At 40.5% G+C, this 26,267-nt stretch overlaps 1 protein-coding gene across 1 annotated transcript; it reads left to right on the top strand.

Moving 5' to 3' along the window:
• The first annotated feature begins 9,849 nt into the window (after nt 1–9,849).
• On the top strand, nt 9,850–18,503 carry LOC125390501 (neuropeptide Y receptor type 6). Its single transcript, XM_048419547.3, has 2 exons — nt 9,850–10,104; nt 16,151–18,503. The coding sequence occupies exon 2, from the start codon at nt 16,332–16,334 to the stop codon at nt 17,445–17,447; it is 1,116 nt and encodes a 371-aa protein (XP_048275504.2). The 5' UTR covers nt 9,850–10,104; nt 16,151–16,331; the 3' UTR covers nt 17,448–18,503.
• Nucleotides 18,504–26,267: the final 7,764 nt, after the last annotated feature.

The following is a 26,267-nucleotide window of genomic DNA, read 5'->3' as shown; positions in this document are numbered from 1 at the left end:
ACCTATTTTCTTTGGATGGATACTTTGCTCAGCCTATATATGGTAGGGAGGGCCTTAGACCTTCCCCAAAGCAATGTGTCTCACCCTTTCTGAGGAGTGAATGGGGCTGAGGTGGAGGGATAGGTGGAGGAGATGGGAGGAGGGGAGTGGAAACAGGGATTGGTATGCAAAATGAAAAAAAAAAAGATAGTTTGTTTTCTTTTTAAAAAAAGAAAAAAAGAAATTTAACAACAACAAAAAAAAAACCAATAAACTGTGATTTGGGCAGCACTCAACCACCCACGCCTGCCAACCCCATGGAACTGCAGAGACTGCAATAAGACAGAGTTGGTATCAGCTGTTTGCAGATTACAGAAAAGAGTCGAGTTAAGACTACATGCAGGAGAAACTGGGCATTCATAGGAGAGAAACAGGACTAGGGAAAGTCAATACAGAGTATAGTCAAACCAGGACAGGAGAACCAAAGCAAAAGACCAAAGAGACAAAGAAACATTCAAATGATCGCATTTCCTTATACCCCCACTTCTCTTTCCCTACTGCAGCTATTAGTTATCTGCCAGTGATTTCATGACCTCACACCTTCACCCTGCTCTCTTCCTCACCGAAACAAATATTTATTATCAGATAGAGTCATAGTATCATAGGGCCAATGTAGCAGACCAATACTGCCCCCTATTGCTTATACCTTTTACACGTTTCTCTCGTTTATTCTTATTTTCCTTCTTGTTTCTCTTTCTACATGCACTCCTCTTACTGTTACACCTTCAGAGACCAAGGCTGACCTGGTTAAGATATCTGGGTACATATCTGTACCCTCTCTTTTTAGTATTCCACTAACCAAACTCCCACAAATTCCACCCACCTGTTCTTTCCTTTGCCTCAGTAATTCTCTCCTCTTCTCAGCCAGCAGCTAATACTAATTGCTTTGTTTTTCTGTCCATTCATGACAAAATAATTAATCTATCACTGTGCACAGTACCATCAGGGTCCCTTACCATACTCCATAGGCTAATCGGTACTAAGTGAGTGTCTGCTGTATAGTCATGTGCTATATTCAATGTACATTCATACCGCAAGGGCCTGTGCTCAGCTGTGTTCATAGCAGAATTATTTGTAATAACCAGAACCTGGAAACAACCTAGATGCCCCTCAAATGAAGAATGGGTAAAGAAAATGTGGTCCATCTACACAATTGAATACTACATCTTGAAACTTGTAGGCAAATGAATGGAACTAGCAAAAACCATCCTGGGTGGCATAACCCAGACTCAGAAAGCAAAGGGAGGTAACAGGGAGGACCCTGAGAGTGACACACGGGTCACCCTGGGAAGGGGAATCCGATGACATCTCCTGGGTAAACTGGAGACAAGGGGGGCAGGATCTGTACAGGGGACTAGAAGGGAGATGAGAACAATGGGATTGGGAGTGTCTTTGACTCTTTTGCCTGCTCTTGGGACCCTTTTCTTCCTACTGAATAGGTTGCCTCCCTCAACGCTGATTTGAGGACTTGTACCTGATTTTATTGTATCTTGTTGAGCCATATTTGGTTGACATTCCTTGGAGACCTGCTCTTTGCTGAAGGGAAATGAAGGATAAGTAGATCTGGGGGGGAAGGGTAAGGGGACTGGGAGGAGAAGAGGGAGGGGAAACTTCAACTGTGGTAGGGGTGTATTGTATGAGAGAAGAGGAAACTTTTAAAGGACATATATAATCCAAAAAAGAAAAGAGAAAAAAGAGAAGGGAAATGAAATTCAATAAAGAGATAGAAATACTGAAGAAAACTTTATCCATATTCAAAACAATGATGAAAAGGAAAAACACACAAGGTCAAGTAAAAAAAAATTCAATAAAAAGCTTCAAGAGACTGGGTCAAGTAGATAAAAATATAAAATCAGGGCATGAAGACACAATAAAAATATTGGACTGGGTGGTGGTGGGACATCCCAACATTTGAGACAAAGACATGGCAACAGATATATTGTGATTTCAAGGCCAGCCTGTTTACAAAGCAAGTGCCATACAACCAGGGCACAACAGAGAGACCCTATCTCAAAAAGTAAATCTAAGCAAAGCAAAATAGAGCATTCGAATTACCTTAGTTAGGATTTCTATTGCTGTGAAGAGACACCATGACCACACCCATTCGTACAAAGGAAAACATTTTAACCGGGGGTGGCTTACAGTTTCAGAGGTTTAGTCCCTATCATCATGGTGGAACATGGCAGCATGCAGGCAGAAATGGTTCTGGAAACAGAGCTGAAAGTTTTTCATTTTGATCCAGAGGCAGCACAAAGAGTCTTCCACAGGGGATATGACTTGAGTATATGAGAACTCAAAGCTTGCCCCACGATGACACACCTCCAACAACAAAGCCACACCTACTGCAACATGACCTCCTAACAGTGTCATGACCTATGGGACAAGCATTCAGATACATGAGTCCATGGTGGGGGGGGGGGGGCAAAACTATTCAAACTACCCCATGGATCATCCAGTCATGACCAATGGCAATTTTTTTTAATGTGTGAGCAAAGCATGGAAGAACTTTGGTATACCGTGAGAGGCAAGGTGTATGAATTACAGGTTTAGATGGAGAAGAAGATAACCAACTAGATGAATCCATTTCATGTTGCTAGTATGTGTATGTGTTTAGGACTGACCTCACGGCCTCTGATCTTTTACAGCTCTCCATCTTGGGGTGGAACCGTGTGAGACTTCCTCTGTCTGCCTTGGTATATCAACTGACACTATCAATGCACATCACCTCTTTAGGGGACCATTTTGTTGGACTTTTGTTTGTGCTACCCTCCTGTCATGGACAGAGGACACCACACTGAAGACATCTGGATCCCCTGCATCTGAATGTCTTTTGTTTCCTCTTCTGCAGTATTTCCTAAGCCTTAGGTGTAGGGGTTGTCTTGTAGATGTATCAATTGGTATTTAGCATACCCTAACCTGACCTGACATTAGAAAGAGAGAGAAAGAGAGAGAGAGAGAGAGAGAGAGAGAGAGAGAGAGAGAGAAAGAAAGAAAGAAAGAAAGAAAGAAAGAAAGAAAGAAAGAAAGAAAGAAAGAAAGAAAGAAAGAAAAAGAAAAAACAGTAAGGAGAGGAGGTAGGCAAGAAGTCTCACCGTTAGTTGAAAAGCTACTGCCATTTGATTGCTGCTAGGAGAGGGAAAGTCAGTGTGGTGGGTGCGGCAACCACACCGTGTTCTGGGACAACAGACTGACTCGAATACCTGCAGAGGTGTCACAGGCCTTGGAATTTCATGTCCTAGATGTGGCAGGGAAGAGGACGCATCATCTGCCCTTATCACAGACCGCTCTGAAGTTAAAGGCCTTGTGGTTATCCGACAACCAGTCCCGGCCTCTGGACACGGACGGCACCACAGGGGAGAAGATTTTTACCTTGTGTCTTACTTCCTCTGTTGCCTTTCAAACCTCTCTGCCAAGAAAGCCTGCCTCGCTGTGGTGCCCTGGAAAGTCTAAGGACGCCTGAATGCACGATTCGTGCAATCCAGGTTTCGGGAGAAGGGTGAAGACGAAAACAAAATGAGAATACTTCAGAGGCGAGCCGCTCCACACCCAGGAAAATTCAAGAACATGAAAAAGATGGTAGATAACTTATGAAACGACATGAATGCCCCTAAAGGACTGGATTCACACAAAAACGAGGTCACACCGGTGGAGCAGCCACCTCTGAGCTCTACCTGCTGTGTCTTCCCTGCTGTAGAGAGGCTCCCGTGGCTCCCAGGAGCCTCCTGCAGTCCTGCAGCCCATCACCTGTGCCGGGTGCTGCTCTCCTACAAAATGCCTTATGCATCCCTCAGCCACTCGTTGTGCCCGTGGCCGTCGGCCCTGATTGTTTCCCAGTTTTGGTTGTCCATAATAAGTAGAAGACACTACAATCCGCATCTGACCATTGCTTTTGTCCTATGTCGGGGTTAGAGAGAGCAGGAAGGAGAATTAAGGCTCTCTTCCCTCTATTGAGTGCTCGACATTTTGAACCTAAGTTCTTACGGATCTACTGACGAAAGAAAGCTTTATGTATGTGGGGGGTGGGGATAATTTTTTTTTTAACATTTTCTTGGAATTTTAGATGGTGTAAATGTTAAAATTTTTACAGGTATTTAATAACAAAAATACATATTTCTTTGTCATTTTATCTTGAAACCAGCACATATTGTCATCTTTGTAGAAAAAATTAGGCCTAAAGTATTCGTTTTTATCTGTACCATCCTCTTCGTGCCTTACCGTATGCTGTCCTGTCACACCAGTTGTGCACAGTGGCATCCTTGAACAGCAGGATGGAAATATGCACGTGGTCGTTTTCAAGCAGTGTTGCACTTGAAGCAGTAATGTACCAGATGGATTGGTTCGTTAATCAACAAGATAAATTTATCAGTGATTTGTAAGTTTCATCCGGTGATTTCTTCAGAAAGATAGATCAAAGGATTAGACTGCTGATAATCCGTTGCATATGCTTGCCCTCGTCCTCAGTTCAGTGAGTGCAGCACCAGACTGTGCCTACTCAAAAGGTGTGCGCCTTTTGTATAACAACGTTCAGCAGAAACGCACAGAAAAAAAAAAGTTGGTACAGAAATTCAGTGGCTCATAACTTATGTATTGCAGAAGAATGACTTTTATTGAAGAAAGCTTTAAAAGTTTTTATCTCCAGATAAAAGACAACAATACAGCAAAATAACCTACACCTTTAAAAAAAAAAAGAGTGTGGTAGCTAGTATATCAACTACACTGCAGAGCAGACCATGAGCCTGGGAGTAATCAGCCACAATGAGCTTGTCAGAGAGAGAGAAAGAAAGGGATACAGTCAGGTGAGTAGGGAGGAGAGAAAACTGGGAGTAGTTAAGGATGGGTTGATGTAATCAAAACATATTATATGAATTTCACCAAGAATTGATAACAGAATTTTGAAAAATAAGTTTATTACTTTTCCAACGTTTTAACCAGTAGAGGCGCCTGCTGCTAAGACTGAGAACCTGAGTTTAATCCCTGGAACTCAAACTGGGGAAAGGAAAACTGACACAAAGCTGTCTTCTCACCATGCCATATGTGCACCCACTTACGTACACAATCCCACAAACAAAGGCAGCTTCCACACATGCAACATGCCATGTGTGCACCCACTTACATACACAATCCCACAAACAAAGGCAGTTTCCACACATGCAACATGCCATATGTGTACCCACTTACATACACAATCCCACAATCAAAGGCAATGAATTTGTTTAGAAAAAGGATAGCCTCTTGCCATTGATATTCCTCTAAAGTATGACCTACTGGTCCATTGTCAGCATCCTTGTAACACTACAAGTTGTCCTAATAGCCTCACCAAATGGGAAAAAAAAAAACACAAGATAGTGGAGCTTGAATTTATCAATAACCCACTAGTCCTGCTACATCCTTCAATTCTGAATCATGCGGCCTTTTTCTGGGAGACTCAGCAGCTTCAAGAGGCTTGAAAGTTCAGGACTTTGACAATATCTTGGTCTGTGCTTTCCATGATAGGATTACGTGTCGAAAGATCTTCTAAATATTATAGAATGTCTTGTCCTGAAAACTAATTCCCTAAGACCTTTTACTAACTTGCTAGACCAAGGGTAAATGTTGTCCCTGAGGCTTTGAAGAAGAAATTCCCAAGTGTTCTGCTAATGAAATCCAGGAATTGGGACTTCCTATTCAACATTCAACAGTGCCAAGATCAGGGCACATAGGAATGCATAAAGAGCTTCTTTTAGATCAACACTGTACACCATTTAGTTGATTCATGGCCCTGGGATGGAACAGTACAGGTATTAGCCATCAGAGGATGTAGCATGAAGAAGAGGAAGACTTCTTACCAAGTCTGTGGAAGAAAAATTATGTAATAGAGTTAATCACTTATTTCCAAATACAAGCTTTTTATTCTAAGACCAAGGAAGGAACTACCCCACATCCCTTCTCCACATTCCAAACTATGAACTTTCTTCTCCCTTTAGCCTTAGAAAATACAAGGCACAACATGGGCACAGACAGCCTTCTGGATACTTGAAATGCCCCCTCTATACACATTTAAGAAAATCTTCCCTTCCAAGCTTTTCTTATCCTGACCAAACATGGCTAATATGAAGGAAATGTCTATACCCAGATCTCTGTTTTTCTTTTAAAAAATAAATTAAAATAGTTATTTAAAAAAAACTGTACAAGTCCTTACAGAATCAAAATATAGGAGAATGTCTCTTCTGTGTATACTTGAAAACTGATCAGGGAATGGAAACACACCAAAAGATCTTAAAGTGCTCTCAATTACGGCTGTCTTATCTTCTCAGCCACTGGTCTAGTTCTGAACAAGTGTTGGCCTTTTGGTCAGAAACTTGATTAGAAGTAAGACCAATAGCCAATCACAGAAAAGGGGACATCCACTCATCTATGACAATTTGGGACAATTTGAGCCTCACTTCCTAGAAAAAATGGAACCCTGGTTAATACAGTTGCATTAGAAATCTGTTTGCTAGTTCTTCCAAAAGGTCAGCATGCTACTACTGTGTAAACCATTCATTTTCCTCCTAGACCATCAGATCTCTTTTTAGTTATACAAGGATAATAATGTTAAGTTGTACTGAAGGTTGATTTTTTTCTGTATTTTTTTTTCAAAATTCATTTATGCTGTAACAAAACTTGAACTTTGAGTATTAAAATTTCCCCCAGTAAGGGAGCTTTTAAAGACAATAAAGTGTCAGGTTTTCTACTTAAATTATATTTTATTACTCGAATGTCATATTTAAAATACCATTAAAATTCTACCCCTTTTTTCAGTTGTTTCACGTAGGGGTTCTAGAGCTTTGAAGAAACACTGTGACCATTCTTCCAAAGGAAAACATTTATTTGGAACTGGTTTATAGTTCAGAAATTTAGTCCGTTTCCTTCATGCAGGAAGCATAGCAGCATGCAGGCAGACGTGGTGCTGCAGAGGGAGCTGAGAGTTCTATAACTGGATCCACAGGCAGCAGGAAGAGAATCGAGATGCACTGAGCACACACCCTAGTGACACCCTTCTTCCAACCAAGCCACATCTAGACCAACAAGGCCACACTTCCTAATAGTGCCACTCACTAGAAGTATGTAGGGACCATACTGTTCTTTAAAGGAGCTCAATACCAAGGATTGGAGTATTGGCATGATAAGCCTGGTCATGCTGTTGTTTGAAGGAATGAAATTAGAAAAGCAGTTGAATGTTTTAAATGGGGCTTAATGGGCCATCCTAATAGGAATATCGAAGGCTATGTGTGATTTGAACTGTGAGTGTCCAGCTTAAGAGGTTTCAGAGAACAAAATAGTATATGGTCTAGACAACATTCTTCAGATATTTTGGCAAAGAATGTGGCTGCAATTTGCCTTTGTTGAAAAAGTCTGCCTGAGGCTAATCTGAAGAATTTAGGATTAATTTCCTTGCTAAATGGAATTCCAGAACAGTCTAGTATTGACTCTGTTGTCTGGCTGTTACTGTTGAGTCAAAAGAAGGTCTGTGTTGAGAAGGAGAAAGGTGGGCAGGGATGTTACAAGGAGTATAATTTGAGGAGAGAGAGGACACCAGGAAGTGGGATAGAGCTAAATCCTGTGTTTGAGAAGATTAAAGAAAAGCCTGACATCAAAAGAAATAAAGGGAGCAGTGACTTCAGGATAAGACCTCACCCAGCTAAGCTTCCCACTTGTGAAAGGAATTAAAGAAAGACTTAGAGACGGGTGTGGTGGTACAGGACCTTGGTCCCAGCACTCAGGAGACAGAGGCAAGCGAATCTCAGAATTCAAGGCCATCCTCATCCACAGATCAAGTTTCAGGCCAACCAAGCTGTCCTTTGTGATCTGGGCTACACCACTCAGCATGATTGTTTCTAGTTCCATATAAAATCAGGACATCTAAAACTATCATGATTAATGAAGAAACTGTTGGAAGTACCACCATCCTAGATTTTAGATTGCATTGCAGAGCTATAGTAATAAAAACAGAATGGCATTGCCGTAAAATAGGCACACTGATCAATGAAATAGAATCGGAGGTCTATAATGCAATTAAACACACCTACAGATGCCTGGTTTTCTACAAAGAAGCCAAAAATACACACTATAGAAAAGACAACATTGTCAACAAATGGTTCTGGTCAAGCTAGATGGGGTAAGTAAAAAATTCAAATAGATCCTTATCTCTCAGACTAAAGAAAACTCAGCTCCACAGGAATTAAGGACCTCAAAGTAAGGCCCGGTACACTGACTCTAGTGGAAGAAAGAGTAGGGAATAGACTTGAATTCATTGGCACCGGAAAGAATTTTCTGAACCGGACCTTAACAGCACAGTCACTAAGACCAATAATTAAGAAAGGAGACTTCATGAAACTAACTGCAAAGCAGCAGCCAACGGAATGGGGAAATATTTACTAATTCTACATCTAACAGTAAGTTAGTCTCTTAAATGCACAAAAAAAACCTCAAAAATGGACATCATGAAGAGAAATAACTAAATTTTAAAATGTGGCACAAGACTAAACAGAGAATTCTCAAAAGACTAAATACCACCAGCTGAAAAACACTTTTGAAAATGTTTACTATTCTTAGCCACCAGATAAATGCAAATTAAAACCATTCTGAGATTCCATCTTACCCCAATCAGAACGGCCCAGAACAGTAAAACAGAGAGTAACTTGTGCTGGTGGCGATATGGGGAAAGAGGAATACTTATTTATTGCTGGTGGGAAGAGAAACTTGTACAGCCACTAGGGAAACAAGGGTGGGGATTCCTCAAAAGAAGGTGAAAATCAATCTATGACAAGGTTCAACTATACAACTTTCAGGCATACACTCAAAAGACTCTGTATCCTACTACAGAGATATTTGCTCATCCATGCTCAGTGCTTCTCTGTTCATAAGAGGCAAGAAATGGAAACAACCTAGACGTGTGTCACCTGATAAATGGATAATGGGATGAGGTGCCTTTGCACAACGAAATGGTCATCTGTGAAGGAAAATAGTTTCTTGCCTATCCAGTCAGATTTTTAAGTCTTTGTCTTAAGAAAAGGTGAGTAGTTGCATTATTTAATTTCTCAGCTTTCATAGAGCTCAGGCTGATTCTATTTTTCTTCCATATCCACTAGCCTCACAATCCAGGCCATGAATGCTTTCCCTTTTTGCTTAAAATTGTTCCTAATTCAAGGCAGTTAAGAAATACAGTACTGCTTAACTACTGTGATCTCAGCCTTGGCAGGGGGAAGTCAGGAGATTCAGAATCCCAGAGTCAACCTCAACTATATAGTAAGTTCAAAGCCATCCCAGGCTACTTGATTCTCTGTCTGAAAATATTTTTATTTAATCTCTTTCTAAGAAATTCAGCGTTAATTTCAATATTAAAAAGATTTTTATTAATACTAATAGCTTGATAAAAACAAATGTAGATGATTTTGATTTTATTCTGCATTGTATGATAATTTGTTTTATCAAATTTGAATAACACAAATGTACATGTATTTCAGTCAAATTAACAAATTATCACACTAATGTAGAATGAATTCCATCTATTAGGTAGAAGTAAATTTTCTACAACTACTAATATTTGCTAACAATTTTCCAGGGACATTTAAATTAATTTTCAGAATTTTACAAAGCCAGTCTTTTTTTTTAAAGTATAACTATACGTGCCAGAAAGTGGCATAGGTTTTCAAGATGCACTTTTATTAACACTTCTGCAGATGCTAGAGAGGGACATTCGTGACATTTTCACAGCATCCCATGAGCAGCTGCAGCGAGCCTTGACGGCTGACAAGGTTCCTGACTCCTCCCTGCCTCTTCTTCAGGGGCCTGCAGCACCCACTGGATGGCAGAACTCCATCTTCTCTGCCTGTGCACTGACTCCAATTACAAGGAGTAGCTCCTGAGGGGAAGCGGCAGACCGTGCAGAGATGCATCAGGAAGGGAGAAGGCAGTGTTGGCACTTCGAGAGGTGGCTAAGGTGGCATCCTTCTGTAGAGAAATAAACTTTAAAAATACCGAGCCTAAAGAAAGAAAGCGTGAGGAAGATGAAAAGACAGTAATAGAGCTGGAAATTTCTAACAGGTAAGAAATTGGGACTTTTTTACTCATATAAATATGGTTTTCAGCACATTTTGTGCTAAGATATTTCAATTTTGGAGTACAAGATCATTAAAAATTGGAATTTTCCTGATTTCAATTTTAACTGTATCACTTGTCTTCTTGTTTTGTGATCTGAAAAACAAATCCACAGCTTTAGAATACACTATTGTAGGGAAAGTATCAAGTTCCCAGTTACACAATGAAGTTACACAATGAAGACTTAATTACTTTTGTTTATCTGCTAGTAAGTAAATTTTTAACGCCAGTAAATTTATTTTCCTTGGCAAATCTAAGCCTAAATCCTGTGACACATATGATGTGGTGCTCTTTTAAGAACTGTGGATCATAATATTCCTAAAACGGAAAACTTAACCATTACCTTTCCAAAAAAAAAAAAGTAAAGCCAATTGAACAGTGTGTGCTGGCTCGATTTGAAGAGCAGCTCTGTGTGATCAAATGTGTGTTTTCTTCTAACACTTGACATGAGCTGAGACACTTGTCAAGTTCAAAAGAAAAAACATATAAACTATTTCCAGCAAGGAAAAAAAATGAAGTGTGTGTTGTAAATGAATGCATTGCTCAAATGCAGTCCTCAAATTGTAAAATGTAACACACTTCTACAGAAGGTAAATATAAAATTGAGCTTTTAATGGGCAGATAATTGAACAGAATAAAAAGGTTTGCATAAAGTTGAATGATCAGGACAACTGCACTTTTTAATACGACCATGAAAGAGTCTGATTTGTTTCTTGATGTTAATTATGGATACTCACTGTGGGTCTGCATTCCTAGGGATGTACAAGGTTCTAGTTCCAGTTCTCTTTATGGAACAATTTGTGTGACTAATTTTTTTAAAACAAATCAAATGACCAAATACACAAAAATATGTCTTGGTGACAGTTTCGAATACATAATTTTAGCCGATCATGAACAAGTCAGTGGGTCCTGGTTTCCATGCTTGTCAGTCAAAATGGAAGTGTCATTCCTGTTAAAGCACAAGGCTGTGTAGTCATCAGGTTAAAACACCCTGTCTTTCGGTACATATATGCTTGGTGAATAAACTAAAGAATGTGCAGTACTTTTACAATCATTGATTCTCTAACCACTGAGGATCCTATTTTCATTAATACAACTATAGAATTTGTGTTCTTAGGAGCTTAAGAGGGAAAAGTGAGTTCAGGTGTGTGTGTGTGTGTGTGTGTGTGTGTGTGTGTAAAACAGAATACTCTTCACCTGTTTTGAATAGCTAATAGTAAAAATGTAGAACTTCAAAAGAAATATATAGCATGAAGTAACAGAAAGTACTGGCAAGATCATGGAACTCTGGCACCCAGATTTGAGCTATGGTCACAGTAACATCTGCCAAATGAGAGGATTGCAGAAGAATCACTTTCAAGTAAAGAGTTGAGAGTTTTGTCCATGCCAAAATATGGTTCTAAATAATTTAAAATATGCTTTTTTTGTTTAACTGCGTTTCATAGTTAAGAAAAGAGGGAGTTAATGACAGAAAAAGAACAGAGTGATCAAAGCAAACACATAAATCCTACGCCCAATTTCTCCTCCCTTCCCTCTCAGAAGAATTGTGTTTAAAAAAAAGAGACAAATACACCCTAGCAAAAAGGACATCCAGATATGGAAATTTAAATGTTCCTGGAGATTTTCATAGAGTAATGCTCTCCCTTTGTTCATCTTGAAAATATAAACCCAAAAAATATTTTTAAATTAATTTAATGTGTAATTATTGAACCACAAGAAATAAACAAAAGAAGCCAAGGTAGGCACTTCATGAGCAAGATACAATCAAGCCAAAGGTAGGAGAATACCTCTGTTCTGAATTCTCCATAGATCTGAGCATAGTCACTTGTTCCTCTGAGATCTCACATCTCTAGTCCCTTTCCAACTCAGCAGTCCACCAAGATGAACATTCCTAAAATAGAATTGCATCCTAAGAATTTTTTTATGAACTTGAGTTTGGCATTACTTTGCTCCCAGATAAGCAGGATTTACATATTTAAACTTTAGAGTTACCAATTATGTGCAGGGCAAAGCCCATGGTGCAATCTGAAGTCCATATTTAGGGATTTCACGACTATTCTTTGAGCTGTGCAGCGGGCGTTGGGCAATACAGCTCCTGCAGTCAGCTCTGAGCCCCTCCCAGGCGAAGCCCATCCAGGGTTTTTCTGACTTTTTTGAGTTCTGAGCTTCTCTGGGAATTTAAAGACTTGAAATCAGGGTGGTTTTTTTTTCCATTGAATAATAATCAACATACAAGGGAAGAGATAGGTTTTACACAATCTTGCACCTACTGTGGCGGGATAATGAGTTCCCCAGTCCACTGTGAAGACATCTGTAAGAAAGGGCAAAAGTAAAGGCTGCTGTTTACTCCTTTCTCTGTGGCCCACGTACGAGGGCCTCTGTAAGGTCTGTGGATTTTCACATCTGTAAAGAGAGAAGCTGTTATCAGAGCTGTCTTCACAGGAGTCATAAGAAGTGTGTTTTTCCTACAGACAATAATAACTGTAGAGAAAAATCACACACACACACACACACACACACACACGACTTTGATGAGCATGCTTTGCTCCAGCTAATTTATTGGACCTTCTGAGACTTGGTTTTTCCATAAATTGGATGGAACTAAAGCATTCCCATCCCTTCCCACAAAAGGTGGTGCTATAGATATAAACCAGATAGCAGATGTCAGAGCACTCCAGTGTCTGGAGGATAGAGGCCTGATCGGTTCTGCCCAGGTAACTAACACAGTCAACAGCACAATAATGCGTAGTGTTTCACAGTTTATGAAATGCCTTCAAGGTATCATTTCATTGACCCTCATACAAAGATGTGAAATAAAGAGGCCATTTTTAATTTTAACTTGACTGAGGAAGAAATTGAGCGCCAGAGGAGTGGCAGCTAGCTAGCAGCTATGTCCCCTTTGAGGAACTCCCATACATGCTATGGGACTGCATGTGTAGTTACTGCCCTATCTCCCTTTCATTCCTTTTCCCCTTCAAGTGAATTTTGCTTGGTGGGAAGCCTCTAATTAGCAATCAAAGCCTTCCATTTCTCACCTATAGTTCAAGTCTATCAACATATGTGAGGAGTTTAAACATGATTTGAAATTGCCCTTCGGTCAATGTCTGTTAACTTCAGGTCTGCAGAAACCCCGAAACGTCCAAGCCCTAAACCTTTTTTTAATGCTTTGAAACATTGCTATTTCTTCTGTCACCACATCACCGACAAGTCCCTGGAGGCTTTTTTTTACAAAGTACGCTGTGTTTATCAGTGGCTCCTATTCATCTCTGGTATTTTTACGGTGTTTATTGTACAGACAAAAGTCTTCTTGAGGTGCTTTCCAGTAACAATCTTCTAAGCCTTTGAACTTGGGGAAGAGCAGGCCAAAGTAATTTCACACAACAAAGAAAAGTTCATTTCCTCCCATCCTTAGTGTTCAATTTCCTTTATCAATTTTATTTATGTTTCTTTCCCCAGATTCCTAAAGAATAAACCAATATGAAGAGGTTTTCCATCCCTCCCCTCTACCCTCCTTCCATGTTTCCTCTTTGGAACAGAAATCTCAATTTTTAGTTTTAGTTTTTTTAAGCTTGTGATGTCTCACAATATGGATAATTCCACTGAATGTGACCACTGAGCCATTGAACCATGGCTCCTTATCCACTGGACATTAGTTGAAATCTGGAGAAAGAAAGAACTAATGGGATGTGTTCTAAACAAAATTAATTATAAGTAGTAGATGTCTATGCATTGAATTCCTTTTCTGAGTTCTCAAAATCGGAGCAGGGTACCAAACCTAGTTGAGCTGCACAATGTTATTTAATCTTCACACAACTCAGACAAATAGGCGTTCTTTATTCCCACTTTTCAGGTAGGAATATGATGTAAATCATTTCCAGTAATGCTCTCAGGTATGTTCAACCTGTGGCCTGAAGGCTACAAGTGACTGGTGGACGCTAAGAGGGTGGCATAACACAAAATCATAAACACGCTTTTAAAATTGTAAGACTTTTCCCAACCTTTCGGTAACTTAATCACTTTGATCTCTGAGGCACAGGACGCCCGTCTGCGCTCTATGTGCCGCCATGCAGTTCGTGAACTGGGCAAAGGACTGGAGATTGAAACACACAAGGACTCACAGACAGAGACACAGATCATCCTTGATGACAAAATGCCCCAAGAATGTCCCCTTTATTGTGTCCAGGGGCAGCTTCTATAGGGATAGCCATGCCCCAGCCAAACTCACTCACCTGCCATCAGGAACTCCTGAGGGTCTCCTGCTCAGAGCAGCTGTAGGCACTCAGATCAGGGGGAAACAAGTTAAACAAGAAATTCTGGTTCTGGGGATTCACAGCTCCCAAGAGTTTTCAAGCATGAACTTTGTAGATGACCAGGTTGTGTGTCAGTGTCAAAAGTTTGAACACTTCTGCCTGGAACCTGTCCTACAGTTCCTTTGTGATGCTGTAGGGGATACCAAAAGTTATATAATTTATAAACAATAGAAATTTGTTTCTCATAGTTCTGGTCTCTAGTAAGTTCAGGATCAACGTGTCAGCAAGTTCAAGTTTGGTGACAACCACTGCCTGCTTCCCAGGATGATGCTTTTGTAGAAGGTATAAGTATTGAGTCCTTACATGTCGAGGGACAGAAGCAGCAAGCTCTTGGTAGATGGATGCATTCAGGTGTATATGCATTCATGCATGAGTGCATGGGTGGATGGAATTTTTGGAGCAGATGGAACACAAAGTTTTGTATGTGTTAAATAAGCATTCTACTACTAAACTATATCCTTAGCTCTCATCCTGTCTTATATGGCTCTAATCCATGATAAGAAAGAACATTTGGCCAACTTATCTTCTAAAAGTTCCACTTAATACTGTTACCATGAATATTGGCCATGAGTTTTGGAGTGAACACAAACACACTATGACAGATACAAATCCAAACATAGTCTTCTGGGCTCCGCAGTACAATCTCTATCTCGAGGATTTGCACAATCTTTTAGATGAAAAGGGTGTGCAGTCATATGATCCTGAAAAATTAGGACAAGATGAAGGGAATGAAAATGTGTGTGTGTGTGTGTGTGTGTGTGTATACATAATACATACATATATATATGTGTGTGTGTATATATATTTATATACATATATATATATATATATATATATATATATATATATATATATATATGTACTGCCTTACGTAGTTACCTGGGTGTTGTCACATTCTTGACTTACTGCAGCAGGAAGGCTGCTTGTTTTTCCCAGCTGCCCAGAACCAAAATAATCGCACAGAAACCATATTCATTAAATCACTGCTTGACCCATTAGCTCTAGCTTCTTATTGGCTAAACTTACATTTTAATTTAACCCATCTCCATTAATCTGTGCATCACTATGAGGTCGTGGCCTACCAGCAAAGTTTGAGCACATCTATCTCTGGCAGTGGCAGGTCCATGGCATCTCTTCCTGACTCCACCCTTCTTCTCCCATCATTCCATTTCGTTTTCCCTGCCTACCAAAGTTCTGCCCTATCAACAGGCCAAGGCAGTTTCTTTATTCATTAATGGTAATGACAGCACACAGAGGAGCCTCCCACATCATCTTACTACTTACGGATAAGACTAATAAAATAGCATGAAGAGAGACGAGAACATGGCTAAACAGAGACCTGCTTAACTCATGTCCATAGCCTCAGGAACATTGTCCTGTTAATAGAATTATCTATACTGTTAACAATAGTATCTATATTGCTAAGATTTTGTGAGCTGGAGATGTAGCTCCCTTGATAAGGTGCTTGCCTAACATGCCTGAGGTACTAGGTTCTAGTCCCAGGACTACACACTGCATGTGTGGGAATGAATGCCTGTAATCTGCACGCAGGAGGAGAAGGCAGGGATCAAAAGTTCAAAGTCATCCTTTCATGCATAGAGAGTTTGAGGAAAGCCTAGGCTACATGGGACTCTTGAAAAACAGGAACTTACATTAACATTCTGGGTTCTGTTTGATTTTAGAATCTCAAGAGCATGCTGACGTCATTTTGTTTCCACCAAACACAGACAGCGATCAGGAAGATTAAACCCACTGACTATCTTTTGAGAGTTTCAGATCCTGTGTTCCCTCAAGAACTGACGACCAAACATCCATTGATGATACAAGCAAGCTTAGAAAATCTCTTATTGCAACCCTGACGGAATGGAAGTGCCCCCAAACCAACCAGCACCTAATAAAACTAGTGCCAAGAGCAACAACTCTGCGTTTTTCTACTTCGAGTCCTGTCAACCCCCTTTCCTAGCCATACTCTTGCTGCTCATAGCATATACTGTGGTCCTAATCATGGGCGTTTTTGGAAACCTGTCTCTTATCATCATCATCTTTAAGAAGCAGAGAGAAGTTCAAAACGTCACCAACATACTGATCGCCAATCTGTCCCTCTCGGACATCTTAGTGTGTGTCATGTGCATTCCCTTTACAGTCATCTACACTCTGATGGACCACTGGGTATTTGGGAGCACCATGTGTAAGCTCACTTCTTATGTGCAAAGTGTGTCCATCTCCGTGTCCGTATTCTCCCTTGTACTGATTGCTATTGAACGATATCAGCTGATTGTGAACCCCCGTGGCTGGAAGCCCGGGGTATTTCATGCCTATTGGGGCATCGTCTTGATTTGGCTCATTTCCCTTTCATTGTCTATTCCCTTATTCCTGTCCTACCACCTCACCAGCGAGCCCTTCCACAATCTCTCTCTCCCTGATGATGTCTACACCCACCGGGTAGCCTGTGTGGAGATCTGGCCTTCCAAACTGAATCAACTCCTCTTTTCCACATCGCTGTTTATGCTCCAGTATTTGGTCCCTCTGGGTTTTATTCTTATCTGCTACCTAAGGATTGTTATCTGCCTCCAAAGAAGAACTAAGAAGGTTGGTAGGAGGAGGGGAAACGAGACCCGCCTCAATGAGAACAAGAGGGTCAATGTGATGTTGATTTCCATTGTAGTGACTTTCGGTGCCTGCTGGCTGCCCTTGAACATCTTCAATGTCATCTTTGACTGGTATCATGAGATGCTGATGAGCTGCCACCACGACCTGGTATTTGTAGTTTGCCACTTGATTGCTATGGTTTCTACGTGTATAAACCCTCTCTTTTATGGCTTTCTCAACAAGAATTTCCAGAAGGACCTAGTGTTGCTCCTTCACCACTGCTGGTGCATTGCACCCCAAGAAAGATACAAAAATATCACCTTGTCCACTGTGCACACGGATGAATCCAAGGGATCATTAAGACTGGCTTGCATAACAACAGGGGTGTAGAAACCAGTAGCCAACACCAAAGCCTTTCTGAAATGGATGAAGGAAAAGGAACAGCATGGAATAGGGTGTGGTGCAGAGGAAGTCAGAGTTAAACACACATCTTGAGGCCCAGTTATGATTCAAGTTAAGCATGTCTATCCCATTCATCCACAGAACACACAAAGATGGAGGCCATTCTTTCTTTCTTTTTTTTAACCTAGCCACCATCGCTATTGAAGGAGAGCAAAGATGAGGAAGCAGATGATAAGAACAGCAGGGACGGCTGGGGTACAATGTTCCTGCCATTCACTGGACTAACCAGAACGTTGTCTGCTGTGCTACGGTCAGGAAAAACCCCGGCTGTGCCTCCTTCACATCAGAGCAGTTCCACTTCTGGATGAAACTGGACCTTTCAATCACATAGCTATTCAATTGATTGGATAAGTCTGAAAATACAGTACTACAATTTAGTAGTTAATTATAACTGGGTTAAAGTTGAAAATGTGTCTTACTCTTTAGACTGAACATTGTGGTTATAATTAATTTCCCTGCCTGAATCAGATCCTTAACTTGTGATAACACTACGTTTCTCTTTGCCACCAATGCTATTAAGACTTGAAAAACTAGTCACAGATTAATTCGCACTCCAGTTTGGCCGGGTATCATTTTAACTAATGAATGAACTGTGTCGATAGAGATTTCATTACAAAAAACGGCCTTTTAGCTATTGTCTTTGTGTCTATTAAATACGAGTCATCATAACTTTGTAAGCTGGGAGATTTTATCAACAACAACAATATAATTATCTACAGCATTTCAAAAGAATTATCGTCTCATTACTTAAACATTATTAAAAGATCCACATTGCATAGGAGCATCAGCAAGATTTTACCAAGATAATTGACCTATTGTTTCAACAGCTGTTAGCACAGTGTCTTTTACTAAATCACAGAAGTTTGGCTGTTTCCTTAGTTAGACCTTCCCGATACTTATGAAATTTGAACTGCAGCCCACTTTTATTGTAAATAAATGTAAATGTGTTTTATTTTAAATAAATATTCTCTTTTTAGGAGGTTACTTCGTTTTTGGTTTTTTGCTTCTCTTTTTGGTCGTGTTGTTGTTGTTGTTGTTTACTCATTTGTTTTTCAAGACAGGATTTCTCTGTCGCTTTGGAGCCTGTCCTGGAGCTAGTTCTTGTAGACCAGGCTGATCTTGAACTTACAGAGATCCTCCTGCCTCTGCCTCCCAAGTGCTGGGATTAAAGGTGTGTGCCACCACCACCTGGCTTGAATAAATATCTTCTTAATACCTGTGAATTTTTTTCAGTTTTTTTGGAAACTGTCACTGCCTTGCGCCTGTTCTCCTTCATTTTCCTGTTCCGTCAGAACTTCTTTTCTCTGTCATCTGAGGATGAATGAACCACAAAAACACCCAAGTGAGCTAAGCAATGAGTCTCTCTCCGTATCCATTCTACCTCTTCTAATAAAGGAAGTTCTGCAATCAATATTCAATGTAATCACTCCCTTACTTAGTAAAGAAATACCGACCCTAGTTTCACTGCTAAAACAAGACTGCTCAATTTGCTAAAAGTCGGGAAAGTACTAAGCAAACACTGGTACAGCTCCCTTTCCTGAGCCACACACTTACACCGTTTCCTCTACCGAACTCATCCTGCTTCCACACTAAGAGTGGCTTTCTTCTATTCCGCTTCTTGTACTTGTTTTTTAAACACTTCTTAAGCTCATAAAACAGAAGTGACTAACGCTGTAACTGCTGATTATTGTCCTGTGTTTATTTTTAACTTTAAAAAGTAGTGAAGGAAAAGAAAGTTTGAGAGACAAGATCTTACCCTGTAACCAAGCCTGTGCTCTAAGGGCAACAGACCTGCCTCGGATTTGTCCTGAGCCACCACACCAAGCTCTTCCGGTTTTTCAAAGGGGTATCTGAGAGTTGGACTCGGGAAACCTCGGTTCACCCAAGCTCTGGCAAGCCCTGACTGGCTGGGTGTAGGCAAAGGAGGTGTACAATAGGAATCAATCAGGAGAACTGCCAAATATGGGAATGGAAACAAAAAACCTGCCTAAACCCGTGAGAATTCTGGATCAGGGCTGCCGCTGGGTGCTATCCCTTCGTGTGACCATGGAATGGGGTGTAAAAGAAAGGTGGCCTCTTCCTGTTAGTTCCTAGATTGAATTAGTACCAGGCCGAAGGAGCCAGTATGTGACACCTGAAAGTCAAGCCTGTGGCTGAGAAACTGCTCTAGCTTTGTATGTAGCTGGGGGCTGTACCGACAGCCACAAAAATCGTTGATCGCGTGTTATTTTCCTTCCTGTCGCTGTGGCCACTGAAAAGTAGGTAGTGGACTGGGAATAGAGGCCTATGCCATGAGACCTGGCTCTGACATACTGATTTAACTCTTTTGGAAATAAATATACAGAGTAGCCTTGAGATCAGAGATTGCTTTTGCTGTTAATTTTTTAAAGAACCGTCCTACCGCGTTATCCACAATGGCTGTATTAGCTCAGGGATTCTGAAAGTTTCCCTCTATTCGGCCAGACTGAAAGCTGCCTGTAAGAAAATTAAAACTAGCTGATGGAAGAAATGTTAGGAGAGGAGGGAGGGAAAGTGGGATTGATATGTAAAATAAATTTTAAAAACGATGAATAAAATAGGTAAATAAGTAAATAAAAATTAAAATTAAAAACAAAGAAATGCAGCGTTCATATCAATGGTGGAGTTTATTTACTTTCCAGCCACAAGAGAGGATACTGGGGAAGGGATTCAAGAATAAGTATTTCAGGCTGTGTTCAGGAATTCCTTCTCGAAGTCACAGATGCAATAACGAAAAGAAGGTAAGTGTTCCTTGTGAGGTGAAGAAGGTCTCTTTCCCTCCATCTATGTGCCCAAATCAAACTCATAGTTGAGGCTGAGATGTTTCTCCTGAAAGAGGAGAGGCACGGAGTAGTGGTAGGGCTTCTTGAAACTGGGGATTGACGAGTCCCTGTTTTTCTCCATGTTATGTAGCTGAATCTGTTCTTTGGGGCTTGCCTTTCAACTTTGGAGAGCTTGCCCTACATATTTAGTCTTTCTATACCAGCTTCTCATCACCCCCACCCATGGATGTCCTAGAAATAGACAAAGAAAAAGTGCTTTGGAAACTGAAAAAGATTTTTTCAAAATAATAATAAATCTCCTTTTATGATTACATTTATAAATACATAAATATATGAGTGTGTTTATGTGTGCATGTATGTGCATGCCTGTGTATGTGTGTTCCTTAAATACAGGGATGTATATGCCTGTATATGTGTGTTCCTTGAATGTACATCTTACTCACTTTGGTGTCTCCAAAGCCAACTATAGTGGCATCAGCCACAAAGTGTTCAGCAAATATATATAGACTACAGATATAGAATAACAGGGAATAACAAGTCTTTGCTTGAAAGTGGTGTATGGACCTGAATATAAAAGAGGGTCTACACCTCCCTAGACACAGTGTCTGAGGAAGTAGATGCCAAACAGCTACTGAAGCATCAGCACTCATGAATCCTCCAGTGACACAAGAACAAAGAACACATCTTTATCATAGAAAGATTAAAGGAGAAGGTGGACATTTATGTCTATCTCAGTCACTGCCCTATTACTTTTTCATTTTGATATTTCTTTCCTTCTTTTTATTTTCCATTTCCTATCTGACTTCTCCACACAGCATAATTTTGTTGAAAATACATTCATCCATGTTGTATCCTGTACCAGAAGCTCATTCATTTTTTTTTGGGTTTTTTTTTGTTTTTTTTAAATAGTAAAACATTTAATAAAAGATGAAAATATAAAATAATTAGCATAATATTCATTAACTCAAAGAGGTGCTGCCTTTCCAAATTTTATGATTGTTCATTATCTCAAATTTGGTTACGCAATATATCTGTAGTCCATTTACCTGTTGGTGGACATCAGTTTGTATAGGATTTGGGGTCATTGCATACAAAGTTGCTACGAATACACATAGATAATTCATACATGGCTATATTATTGGATTTCTGCTAGGTGAATATCCAGAAGAGGAATGGGTGGGTCTTAGACTGATGATCTCTGTGCCTCTGGTGGTGTTTTTTTGCCTGAGAAGATTCACAGCTTACAGACAAATAACACTTAATTCCCAAAACATTCTATAGTGAACAAAAATGCCAAAAGCGAATACAAAGTGGGTTTGCATGTCATGCAGGGCTCTAGTTAGCATTTTCGTATTCATGTTCATAAAACTTTATGACACCGCACCTTTTATTTATTATTACTTTCATTATACAGACAGTATAACTGAGGTCTAGAAAAGTTAGCTACCTTGTCAGATTTCTCAATAGAAGAAAGATTTTGTGATCATCATTATATAGATCAGATCATGAAAAATGGATAGCAGGAAGTAAATGGGGCTGACTCTAAGCCAGCGTCTGTTGGTTTCTCAAGCCCACATTCTCTTATTTGGCTCCCGTTCCATCTTGGCGAGAATTGCCAGGAGCACAAGGTCACAGTCACTTCCTTTATGTTTGCCCCCTTTTGTATTCTGAGAATGGCTATATCTGAACAGGTGCTTCCTAGGGGAATGCCACGGGGAGGGAGAGCCAAATGCAGACACCTGGGGTTCTGAAGCAGCGCACCATTTCCTGGGGCAGCTGCCATCATCTTCTCACTGAACTAGCCTAACCATTCCTAAATTGCCTTTCAGACGCGTAGTGTTTCCTCACCTAGGGTCCATGTCCCTTCAGGTCTTTCCAGTGGTTACCACAGACTTTTTCTCCTGTTTTCCTGTAGCTCACAACATCTTCAAAATTCTCTCCCCTGGAAGAATCAGAACTGATTGAATGCACCCTCTCCCAAACCACCTTGAAAACGTAATTCAAATGAGTAGTCCCTCAGGGAAGAAATCTGATTAAAAATCTTAGATTAGTTAGTTCACTAGTTTGTTTGCTTAAAAATAAATAGCTCTCTATGTCCTGAGTTGACCTAGTGCTCGCTGTGCGCCCAGAAGGCTTAGGACATGGAGGTGCCGTCTCAGCCTTCAGTGTGGAATGGGCTAGCATGCCATTAATGAAGTTTATGCCATTAATGAGGGCATAAACTGATTAGTTCATCTTGGGCAAATTATTTCCTTTCTTTGTACATATTAATAGGAAAGAAAAGTCTCTGAGTCTAGATCAAGGATGGTTAAGGCATCTACAACCCTTTTCCAATGTCTGCCTTCTCTAGCAATCGCCAAAGACAAGAGCAAAGATGGGACTCTGCTGCCACCTTGTGACAGAATTGAGAGGCGCTGAAAGAATTGACTCGACTGAGTCTGTAAGCCCCTGCAGGGAATCAAACTCTTCCTTCCGTGCTTGCACAAGGCTCCATAATTCATAGCACATTCTTAGCTACATTCTTTCATTTTACTCCCTGACCAATTCTGTGTGGTGTCAGGCCAGTGGTACAGTTCCCGTCTGCTGTAGAAGAAATCAAAGCTCAGAGAGACGGCTCTGAACCAAAAGTTCTCTGAAAATAACTGTACTTTTTCCACTGACCCTTCTGCAAGGCTGGTTAGTTAGTCAGAACTTCTGTGACTGTGGAGAGTTGGGAATGGCTCAGGTCCAGAGTCAAATTAGCTTGGATCACCTCAAGCCCTCTTAATACCAGTTATTGCCTCCTTTGTGTATAAACTAACATCTTTGTGACCATTAGGTAAAGCCTTTGAAATGTGCAAACAGAAACCTAGCCTCCACAAACCACATAGCTAAGAGTGTCCTCAGGGAGCATTTGAGGCCAATAACAAAGACTTCCTGCTTTGCTTTAATCTGCTGTGTGAGTTTTGGTTTCTATTGCTGCAATAAAACACCATGACCAAAATTAATTTGGGGAGGAGAGGATTAATTTCAGCTTAAACTTCCACATGATGGTCTATTATCATCAAAAGAGGTAAAATACATTGTTATCTTGATTGTGGTGACTACTTCACAATGTCCATGCATACCAAATCATCAGGTTGTAGACCTTTAAAATGCTTTTAAAAAAAAAAGTCAGAGGCTGGAGAAATGGCTCAGTGGTTATGAGCATTGCCTGTTAAGAGCATTGCCTGCTCTTCCAAAGGTTCTGAGTTCAATTCCTGGCAATCACATGGTGGCTCACAACCATCTGTAATGAGGTCTAGTGCCCTCTTCAGGCCTGCAGACATACACACAAACAGAATATTGTATACATAATAAATAAATAAATGTTTTTTGAAAAAAGTTCTTTGATTAAGAGAAACACAAATTATAAACACATGTGAGACATAACTTAGGTGTTTGGGGTTGAGAAGGGTGGTAAGAGTCCTTCTGGTTCGGTGGTTAGGGGTCAGGTCTTGGAAGTGGATAGGGATGATCCCCTACACATTCTGCACATAAATCCCTTCCCAAGCCAAGCCTTAGCAGACTCACCTCCACTTCCGTCTTGATCTCACCCTATCACACTGAGAACATGAGTCCTATATTTTTTGGTTATTTAGGGAATGAGAGTATGGGCTTTGAATATGTAGACCTTGCTCCAAATCCAAGCTCCACCATTTTAGAGAATATGGAAAAGTTATGGACACACATTTCCCCAGCCTCAGCTCCTAGATCTCTAAAGTAGACCATCATAAAATCACTCATTTAGGACCCACGAGACTTCTCGTGGTTAGGGGTGATTGTTGCCAAACCTAAAGACCTGAGTTCAATCCCTAGGACCGACACTGTAGACCCACAACTCCCATGAGTTGTTCTGTAGCCACGTGAATAAAGTATAGCAAAAAAACTTTGAAGCGCTCATGTCAAAAAGTTTGTGCCTTTGTGTGAACCAAGTGAAATAGGATGCAGAGTTGTGTGCCCGTCTAACGATACCAAAGATGATCAAACAACACCTTATCTTGTTAGCCCTGTGCCTTTGATCATTCTCCACTTGCCTGCCATCTCCTTCACCTTCTCATTGTTCCACCCCTAAATTTCTACCCAGTCTCCTGCAAAGTCCCTCACTGGGCATCATCTCTTCTGATCACATCTCCTATGCTACCCTGTATGATAGCAACCTGTATTTCTCTGTCAGTCTCTTTCTGGTCTGCTGTGCTGCAAGAGATTTCTCATTCTGCCCTAGTTCTCAGCACAGAATGATTCAAGGTACCAATAGAGAAGTGGTTGTTGAAACAATAATATTGTAATTGGAGCTTGGGAAAATAAATAAGAATCTCAACGTATTTCTGAACACCTTTAAACATAAACGTTAATCTGATACTATTGTCCATTAATTCACCAACTCCTGTAGAATTGATTATAAAGATGAATTGACTGACAAAACTACAGTGAGTCGAAAGCTCATACAGGAGAAGCTGGGGGACAATGTACATGTGAATAGAAGGAGCTTGGAGCCCAGAGACAGGTCAGAAAACTGGTGTAGGACTTCCTCCGGCAACCAGGAGCATGTTGAACATATTTAGTGTGTGAAGGAATGTATTCACTTTAAAAAATGGTCAACAGGGGGCTAGAAAGTTGGCTCAGATGTTAAGAGCAGTGGATGCTCTTCCAGAGGTCCCAGTTCCGTTCTCAATAACTCCACGGCAGCTCACACCTGCCTCTGACTACATGCAGTTCCAGGGGATCCCTCTTCTCGTTTCCACAGGTCCTGTTCACATATGGTGGAGACATGCGTGCAGACAAAACACCCAAAATATAGCATAAAGATAAATCCTTAAAGAAGAACGAACAACAATTTAAGGACAAACAGAAGAGGAAAACAAAAAGAAGTGAGTCAAAACTGTTCAGGGGTGACTCTAAGTGGGAACCAACACAATTCATAGCCTTAAAGGGCACAAGACATTTAAAACGATGGCACATGGACTAAGGCTCCATCTCCGTTCATGAGATTGTTCTCTTTATTTGAAGAGTTGTTTACTACGATATAAAAGGCACCTCTAGGTCCTATTAAGACAATTAAAACTTTACCATCCATTGTTTCCTCAGTATCTCTGCCCCTCCCCAACCCCAGGACACATCGGACAGATGGCCCAAAGGTTCCCTGCAGCCCACTGACGTGTCATTCTTTTCTCTCCCCAAGCTTCGTTCTCTGGGCTTCATACTGCATAGTCTCAGTCATCACATCTTAAATGTGATGTACTAATCTTTCCTTTCACTATTTCTAATCTTCTGTTAATCCCACATGATGTGTGTTTTCTTTAATATACCTTCATCTCAAAACATACGACTTTAGTTCTTGCCTACCTTCCATCCCTCTCCTTTTAGTCTCTTGTCTTGTTTTATCTCTTATATACCATGTTTCTTCTATGTGTTGTGGTAACTTGCTTTTCCCTCCTAACTCTATGATTTGGGTCAGTCCTAAATTCTGTCTCTATTAACTAAATAGTATCCATGTTCTGGGTTATATTATCCCACTTCTCTGAATTTTCCAGAGTCTTCAGTAGATGCCAGATTTTGCATCATCTTTCTATAAGGACCACAGGCTAGTGAGGCCTGTTGCCCAATGTATAAAGATTACTGTTTCAGAAAGTTGGCCGGGCTTTCAGTTGTTTAGGGTGAGATAGGAGGTAATTCTGTTCCTGGTATTCCACAGCTAGTAATGGAAGGCCCTGCAGCTCCATCAGAGTACCCACCTGGTTGTTATATAGCAATTATTGCCGTCACAAGCAAAACAGAAGCCATACGCCACCTAGTGGGAAATCATCATATCACCTGTAGAGCCAGTCTTGCAAAAGGGAAACAGATTAAAGTCAAACTTTAAACCTGAGCGATGCACTAAACTCAATGACCAACATATGGGACTATCTCAGATTACACCACAAGATGC

This window comes from Myodes glareolus, chromosome 13 (genome assembly GCF_982192425.1).
Source record: "Myodes glareolus chromosome 13, mMyoGla1.1, whole genome shotgun sequence".
Classification (NCBI taxonomy): Eukaryota; Metazoa; Chordata; class Mammalia; order Rodentia; family Cricetidae; genus Myodes; species Myodes glareolus.
The sequence above is the reverse complement of the archived record's forward strand: the minus strand, read 5'-3'. Positions and strand labels throughout refer to the sequence as shown.

Coding starts and splice junctions, on each gene's coding strand:
- LOC125390501 (XM_048419547.3), top strand. CDS start 16,332: ATGGAAGTGCCCCCAAACCAACCAGCACCTAATAAAACTAGTGCCAAG.